The 9,304-nt window shown below is 32.4% G+C and overlaps 1 protein-coding gene across 2 annotated transcripts; it reads left to right on the forward strand.

The window, feature by feature from the left end:
• The first annotated feature begins 4,600 nt into the window (after positions 1-4,600).
• Positions 4,601-8,846, forward strand: LOC114306426 (receptor-like protein 9DC3). Of its 2 annotated transcripts, XM_082924846.1 has the most exons (3): positions 4,619-5,057; positions 5,151-7,388; positions 8,500-8,769. In XM_082924846.1, exons 1-2 carry the CDS (start codon positions 4,682-4,684, stop codon positions 7,358-7,360), a joined length of 2,586 nt encoding a protein of 861 aa, XP_082780972.1. In that variant the 5' UTR covers positions 4,619-4,681; the 3' UTR covers positions 7,361-7,388; positions 8,500-8,769. The 2 variants fall into 2 exon arrangements, with proteins under 2 accessions (XP_082780971.1, XP_082780972.1); XM_082924845.1 differs by having other exon boundaries at positions 4,601-7,388; positions 8,500-8,846.
• Positions 8,847-9,304: the final 458 nt, after the last annotated feature.

Raw genomic sequence — 9,304 nt, forward strand, 5'->3', positions numbered from 1 at the left:
GTGCACGGTCGAGTTCTGAGTGTCCGAGAGTGAACCAAGAAAATTCTGGGTTACTGGGCCAGGGCCGCACGTGCAGGGGATGAGGCCGCACGTGCGGGGAAGGGTAAGTTGGGAAGGTTGGACACTGCCTAATAAGTAGGTGCTGAGTGAGGGGCGGAGGAGATGGTTGCACGTGCGGGGATGAAGGCCGCACGTGTGGAAAGTAGGCTCTGCACGTGCAGGGCGTAGGTAGTCCGAATCTCTATTTTTTTTTTTTCTTCTCTCTATTTGGCTGTGTATGTATCACATTTGGGGAATTTCTCTCTCTCACTCTAAACATCATTTTATTGCTCCCTCTCTCTAAAAACTCTCACCAAACTCAAAGAACCTTTGATTTCTTGCAATCCATTGAGTTTTGATCCATCTTCTTTCACAAATCTTGGTGAGCAAAGCAAGAACTACATTGTGTGCGGTGGAGATCAACTTTCTACAACTTTTGATTTGTAGGGTTTCTTCTCTCATCTTCTCCAAAACTTGAGGTAGGGACTTCTTTGAGTTATATGCATGTTTTGCAAGATTGATATTGATTTTAAAGTTTTCTTGAAGTTATTTTGAAAGTTTGATTTTGACTCAAGAATGTAGAGATTTTCAAATGAGGGTTTAAAATCTCAAATGTCTATAAGTTGATCTTTGAGGGTTTCACCTCCATTATGTGAGAAAGGATGTTTTGTGTGTGTGCTCTTTCAAAAAGGTGAAGAGATGCCTAATCTTGGCTAAAGATCGAAATTTTGTTGAGATGAGATAAGAGCCTATGATATAGGTAAAAATTGTTGATATGTCATAAGAGAAGAACGAAATAGAATATATATATATGTATCTTTGCAATGTGAAAAGTATTTGGTGTTGTTGAATTAAAATGAAATGGTGGGTATCATGCTTGATATTTGTTGAAAGTGGAGTGGAAAGTTTGATTACAATAAATCAATGTTGAGGAAGATCGATGATGGAGAAATGTTACATAATGATGTTGATTATTGCATTGCATATTCATTCGATTGATTATTACAAGATTGGTATTTAGTCCTTGGCATATTGTATTGGCATTTCTAGCATTAAAATGGTTGCATTGGCTTCTCTAAAACCTTGCATGTCATAAACATCGGATTGGGAATTGAAACTTTTATTAAAAATGAATAATGTGCAACGAAATTATGGAAATGTTTATGGAGTAAATACGTTGGTAAGTCCGGTTAGGAGGTGTAGATAAATTGATAAGTTGGCCTGAGTGTCCGGGTGAAAGACCGAAAACATACGTGGAGGAGGTACCACTTCCCTTCCGGTTAGCAACCAGTAAAGTGGGGTTTTTGGTAGTGCTTGTTGAGCCTACTTGCAGACACTAACCTAGGGATTATCTGAGTCGTATTTACCGCCCCTATTGAATAAAATTGGAAGTTTTAGAATTGTTGAGATTCCAAGTTATTGTTGAAACATGGTGATTTTCAAAAAAAGAGCATGTGAATGAAATTCTCTTTAAATGGTATTGCATGGCATTTGCATTAAATATTAGCATTTGCATTTAGCATTGGAAATTTGCATAACTGTATATACTTTTTAAGGATTCTCTACTGGGCTTTCTGCTCACCCCTATGGGATTTTGGTGCAGGAAAGGATGTGGTGATCCTGCAGAGTTGAGGGTGTGGACATATTCTGTGAAGAGTAAATAACTCTGTTTTGTTGTGATTTATTGCTAGCCAAGAGCTATTCATGTATGGGTCCGAGAGGCCACTTTTGTGTAACCGGGTTTAAGCCTTAGAAATTGTAAGCCCATGAGGGCATTTTATTATTTTTGGGATGTGATGTTCTACATGCTATAGATTCATGTATTTCTATATTATTGAATGTATAATTCACATATGGAACTTTTGTACCCATTTCGCTAAGTAATGATGTAAAGGTTGGAGACCTATCTTTATTTCTTAATGGACGTTGATTAATGTACTTAATTTGTGTTGGGTTATTTCGGGACGTTACATAAATTTTGTTTCAAATGAGGACAATTAAAGACATTGTTGCTCAATTTGAAAGATAAAGTTGTCATACAACTTATTTTGTATTTGTTAACTTATATGTTATTTAAAATATAATATCATTTTTTTAATAATAATGTTGGAACTTTTTGGGTTATAAAGTTTTGTTTAGTTTGGTTTTCAAAATCTATTTTGAGAAATTTTTCTAAGAAACTAAAAATTAAATTGTTGAAAAAAAAATTAAAAAACCTCATTTTTATAATTTTATTTTTGGGAGAGTAGAAATAATTTTTTAAAATATTTTTTTTTGATATTTATTTTCATTAAATTAGTTTTATTTTTTCAAAAATCAAATATAACGACAACTTTGATGTTATTATTAAACCAATTCATTAAATAAAAAAATCTAAAATTAAAAGCATTTCATATATTAAACATATCAATTATACATTAAAAATCTAATAACAATCCATTACATGATAACCATCCAAAAATATTTTTTAACAACAAATACAACTATTTATTACATGATAACTATCCAAAAATATCAACAAAAACAACCACGCATTATATGATTATCATCCAAATACATACTAAAAATTAATTTGGTAAAAAAATAAAAAATAAAAAATAAAAAGATTTATTATTTTTATATAATTTTATCTTTGGTGAGTAAAAATAATTTTTTAAAATTTAAAAATAATTTTTGACATTATTTTTATCAAACTAGTTTTTTTTTTATTGACGACTTTGCCTTGAAATGGTGTAAAAATTTCTTCAATTGTCCTTATTTGGAACGTGATTCAAAACTCAAGATCAAATATATCACAATTAAAAACTCAAGGACCAAAGTGATACAAGTCCCAAACTACAGGGACCGTTGGTGTAATTCATCCTAATTTTTTTTCAAAATTATGTCAAAACTTTTTAATTTTTTCATCTTGTATAGACGAATTTAAAAAATAATTTTTTTAAAAAAAATTTCAAAATAATAAAAAAGCCAAAAATAAGCCAAAAAGTCTTCTCTTTTTTTTGACTTTTTAAAGTTTATGGTTTGTCTTATCAAGTTAAATTTAGAAACTTAAAATTTTTTAAATTTTTTAAAAAATATTCAATAAAAATGAAAATAAACTAAAAACATAGCCACCAAATAAACAAACCTCAAACACCCACTATTGCAACATTTATGGAGTCAAAGTGCTCCTTGACGCGTGAAACACGCTATAGGGGCTCTATAGACATGAGTGAAGACTAGTTTAGTTTTGTAGGCTTGGCATTGCAAATATGAGAGAAGTTATTTGGTGGTGTCACGGCAATGTGGTGCTTTTTAAATTTTGTGTAGAGAATAAGGTGAAATCCATGATTTTGTATTAAATAATTGAGAAATAGCAAGGGATATGATGTATGATGATTAATGAGGAGCATAGATAGGCGGCACCCATGAAGTACCAACTAATTTTTCCAAATATGGGATCTAATCAGCTATGCCGTCTGATAATCAACTCTTAAATGTTCCTTTAGAAGATTTTTTTTTTTTTTTTTTTGATGTAGCTTCAATTATCATATTAATTTTTAAATTTTTTGACTAATTAAAGCATACAAGATGAACAACTTACATCACTAAAATTAGATTTGTAATAGACCCCAAAGGTGCAAACAATATCTTCTAATCCAAAAATTGGACCGGAGAGGATTTTTCCTTGCTCCAACTTTTTTTAAAGTTCATTTTATCTATGGTCTCTTACTTACTAGCTACTTGTCCTATAAGTGAATTTAAAAAGAGAAATGTTATATACTATAGATTATCTATTATTATTTTGTATTGTCAATTACCTATTAATAGTTACTTTATTTGAAGATAATTATTAAGAAATTAATATAAACAAATGATACCTTTTAAAAAGAGAAATGTTATATATTGCAGATTATCTATTATTATTTTGTGCTGCCAAATACTTATTAATAGTTACTTTATTTGAAGATAATTACTAAGAAATTAATATAAACAAATGATACCTTGTCATGTATCTTGGATGGTGATATAAAAATGTGAAAAAAAAGAACAAGTGATACATAGTGATCCTTATTTTAAAAAGTTGCTAGTAATTCACACAATTTTTAAGAAAATGCTAGTATGCACTCATCTTTTTGTCATAACAAAATTACGATTTTCTACCATAAAAGTCACATAATTTGTGGTGAGTGCCTTATGTCATTTTATCTAAAAATTATGAATGAACAAATTTATGGTTTACATCTGAAAGTCAAAATTACATATTATTATGGTTATGTTATGTTATGAATGATATAGTGTAAATGTTACTAATTATTTGTGATAAGAAATGTTACGAATCAATTCAGTAATAAAAATTACAACATGTTGCGATGTTTATTACAAAACATTATAATTATGTCATGTATAATATGTTGTGGTGTATTGTTCTTTTAAGCCATTGATTATTATCAACTTTTATGAAGTCAAGTCTTCCTTGATGGGTGAAAAACACGTTAGGGGGTCCAGCTCTGTAGACATCAATGAAAGACTTGACTAGTCAAAGTCTTTACTTGTTTGTAGGCTTTGCATTGCACCTACATTTGCATATAAAGCATTTGGCCTCTCCCCTCTTAATAGTCAGCAAGCATTACAACCTTTGTTTTTGAATCTAGGAGCAAAGATGGTCTCTAACAATCAACTCTTTCACCTCTTTTTGTTTCTTTGTTTTTTCCAGATTACTTGTTTGCATGCCCAACTCTGCACTCAACAACAGACCTCTGCATTGCTCCAATTTAAGCAACAATTTTCCTTCGATAAATATGCTTCCTACTATGACTGTGATTCTGTCGGAATCCTTTCTTACCCGAAGATGGAGTCATGGAAGGAGGGTTCTGATTGTTGCTCATGGGATGGGGTCGAGTGTGACAACAACACAAGTCAAGTAATTGGCCTTGACCTCAGTTGCAGCTGGCTCAACGGCACCATCCACCCCAATAGCACCATCTTCTACTACTTTCCTCACCTCCAAAGCCTCAACCTTGCTTTCAATGACTTTGGTATGTCTCGAATCTCTTCTGAATTTAGTCGATTCACCAGATTGACACACCTCAACCTCTCTTACTCTAGTTTTATTGGCAAAATCCCTATAGAAGTCTCCTTTCTGAGCAAATTGGTCTCGCTTGATCTCTCTGCCAATGATGATGGTTTGAGGTTGGAAGAACCTGGATTTGAATTACTTGTTCAAAACTTAACCAAGGTAAGAGAACTTAATCTTAGATATGTAAACATATCTTCAGTGGTTTCGAATTCCTTGCTCAATCTCACTTCTTTAACATATCTCGATCTTAGTTCGTGTGGATTGCTTGGAAAATTTCCTGACGGAATATTCCATTTACCACATCTGAATAAGCTGAGAATATGGGACAATCTTGCTCTCACTGGTTATTTTCCCGAGTTTTTAAACTCGAGCAGTCCTCTCCAGTACTTGTCACTTACATTCACTAATTTCTCTGGAGAACTACCCGACTCAATTGGGAATTTGAAGTCCTTGAAAAGGTTGTACGCCGCTTGTTGTAAATTTTATGGATCCATCCCTACGTCGCTCGGAAACCTTACGGAAATGACTCATTTAGTCATCGAATATAACATTTTCACTGGCATGTTCCCATCTTCACTTTCAAACCTTGGAAATCTCGTCTACTTGGGAGTTACGTATAATAATTTTGAAGGTAAAATCGCAGATTTTTTACCTAATGCAAAAAGTCTTCTTTATTTATATGTTGATTCAAATAGCTTCAGCGGTCCATTTCCATCATTGGGTGCAAACCTAACAAAACTTGCCGAGTTAGATTTGTCGAGCAATCAGGTAAGAGGACCTCTTCCATCACAAATAATTGGACTTCCAAATCTAGCGCGGTTAAGTTTAGGTGATAACTTAATCAACGGTACAATTCCATCTTGGGTCTTTAGCTTACCAGCATTGGGGTACTTCAACCTCAGTAATAACAAATTGACTGGCCATGTAAAAGAGTTCAAATCCACTCATTTAACTGATGTTGATTTGAGCAATAACAACCTACATGGTAGGTTTCCAAGTTCAACCTTCAAACTCGTGAACCTTTTTAGTCTCATTCTTTCATCAAATAACTTCAGTGGTGAGCTAGACATGCTCTGTCATGCAATTTCCCTTCAAATTCTTGTCCTATCTAGTAATAGCTTTAATGGTTCTATTCCACAATGTTTAGGAAATTTCAGCAAATATTTCTTTGTACTCGATCTGCAGAAGAACAATTTTTCTGGCACCATTCCTGATACATTTGCAAAGGAAAATTCCTTCGAAACTATCAACCTTGATAGCAATGGATTTGAAGGGCCAGTACCAAAATCTTTAGTGAATTGCGAAAGGCTACAAGTGCTAGACCTTGGACATAACAAGTTCTCCAATAAATTTCCATATTGGTTGGGAAATTTAACTTCGCTACAAGTTTTAATTTTGAGATCTAACAAATTCCATGGACCCATACCGAATTCCAAGTTCAAATTTCCCTTTCCCAACTTGCGAGTTATGGATTTATCAAACAATTATTTTACCGGTCCATTGCCAGGAAAATATTTCAAGAATCTCAATGCTATGATGAATGTCGACGAAGCTAGTTTTAAATTGCAATACTTAGGGATGCCTAGTTATTCAACTTCAGGATATTACTATAATGATTGTTTGACTATAGTAATCAAAGGATCAACCATAGAAATGGTAAAAGTCCTAACCATTTTCACTGCAATTGATTTATCGAAAAACAATTTCGAAGGTGAAATTCCGCAGGTCATTGGAAAGCTAAATTCAATCCGAGGGCTCAACTTGTCTCACAATAGCCTTACAGGTCATATACCAGCTTCTCTTGCTAATTTGACAATGCTCGAATGGTTAGACCTCTCTTCCAACAATCTCACTGGGGAGATCCCTCAACAACTAAGGAATTTGAAATCCCTTGAAGTCTTAAACGTTTCGCAGAATCAACTAATAGGACTGATACCACAAGGCAACCAATTTGATACATTTTCAAATGATTCCTACATTGACAACTTGGCATTATGTGGACCTCCATTGTTAAATGCATGCAATCCAAGGACACCACAACCACCACCCTTGATGTTTCAGCAAGAAGACAATACTTCAAGTGGATTCAATTGGGAAGTCATATTACCGGGTTATATATGTGGGTTGGTGTGGGGACTTGTTATGGGATATTTTATGTTCTCAAGAGGAAAGCCTCAATGGCTTGTGAGGATCATTGAAGGTGAACAAAGCAAAAGCGGAAAGAGATTTAAAAAGTATTCTCACAGTAACAGAGCAAGGTGAAATTAGCCAATGCAATTGATGTCCTTTGGTAAGTATTTACAATCAATTTCCGCATTCTTTTGCTTGATCATGAAAAACTATAGCTTGATTATGGTTGCTATCTAGTTTTTTTTTTCAGTTTCATAGCGCTTTATTTGTATCATACTAAATAAAGCTAGTTTATTTCCTTTGATGTTTATACAAAGCACTTGATTTAAATCATATTGCGAAAAAAATAAAATAAAATAAAGTCATGGAAGTAATAAATGAGTAGTGAAAATAAAGGTTTGCTATTAACTCTAATGGCTGCAATTGACAGAGGTATAAGACTTGGGCACTTTTTCAGTAGTCTTCTTTTGTTTTTTTTCTCTTGAAATTTACTTTTATACCCTAAAATGTAGTCACTTTAGATTAAATTTTTTCTTAATCTAAAACAAATTTACTTTTATTTTCTTTTGTTTTTTTTCCCCTCTACCCCTCTTCTCAAATAATGAATAAAACAAATATGTGTTTGGTTATATAGTTTAGAGTAATTGTATAGACCTCTCTTAAAATTTGAAGAAAACAAGTCCTCTTCATGTTTTTACTTTCTATTATTAATATGGGAAGGAGTTCTATCTAATTATTGTTGAAATACAAATGTGATAATTGGTTCGTCAAATACATTATAAACCTCATTTCGACAATTTGAATCGTATAATTTGTATGATTTTTTTGTCTAGATCATGCACGATAAAATTTAGATTGATGCCATATTTTTATCCATATAATTTTTTTCATATTGGTTTTTAAAAAAATGAATGGATAACTTCAAAACTATACCTATTATTCATTTTCTTTAAACAAATGTAATGAAAACATATAATTATGATTATCGAATAAATCTTTTTTTTTAATTATATATCAAAATAAGATATGTCGTAGCTCTCTAAACCCCAACAAACACCCCTCTAGTAAAACAGTGGATGGAAGAAATTCCTTCCCCATTAAAATTGAGAAACACCAGATGTGTTTTCATTGTTTTCATTTTTTTTTTTTTCATCATTTTCATACATCAATTGAAGCTATCTAATAAGCATATATGGTTTTCAAAATATATTTGGGTGACATGCATATCAAATCCAACATGTTCACGGATATCTTTGATTTGTGCATTGTAGTTGCGATGCATTTCAATCTGAAATTGGTGGCGCAACTTTCGGAGTCATGGCGAATTGTGGTCAAGCTAATGTATTACGTAATGCTGGGAAGTTGAAGATACGGTTTCGAAGGTTAGAATGTATACGTATATGTATATATATATATATATGTTAGTGGGTGTGTATCTATCAATGAGTGTGTTGTCAAATCTGTAAAATATAAATTTTAATTTTGATTTAAAAATAAATGTTATGTGCTGCTCAAGTAGTAAAGATATTTCTCATATTGAAGATTTTGGGTTCGAGTCTTTTGCTTGGTCTGTATTTATTGACGTTTGATATAATGAAAAACAAAAGTCAACGAAAAATATTGTTCATGATCAACAAAAAACAAGCTTATTTGGGGATGAAATGTTTCCCTTTTAAAAGGTAGCAAATATTTTTCATACTAAAGTCTTATTAATATCACTACACTACCACCGCCAGTCTCACCTTCACCCCTACACTGCCATCACCAGGACCACCACCACCAGCAAATATAGAAAAATATGTCTATAGGCCTAATATACCTTAGTGCTATGTATGTTTATATATACCTGATTTGTTGAATAGTTGTTTGTGTATTTGAATAATCAGTAAGCAATAGATAAAATTGATAAACTTGTAATTTATGCATTATTTTAGAAAGCTCTCAAGGGAATACACCCCTATATGATAAAATCACTCATTTTTAGTGCTTAATAGTAGTTGCTTGGAGCCTTAAAACTCTTGAGATTCATTGATATAAATATTGTTTTCTGACTTTGCAATTGAACTGAGGTGATAA

This window comes from Camellia sinensis, chromosome 4 (genome assembly GCF_055761805.1).
Source record: "Camellia sinensis isolate YWXY chromosome 4, ASM5576180v1, whole genome shotgun sequence".
Lineage (NCBI taxonomy): Eukaryota > Viridiplantae > Streptophyta > Magnoliopsida > Ericales > Theaceae > Camellia > Camellia sinensis.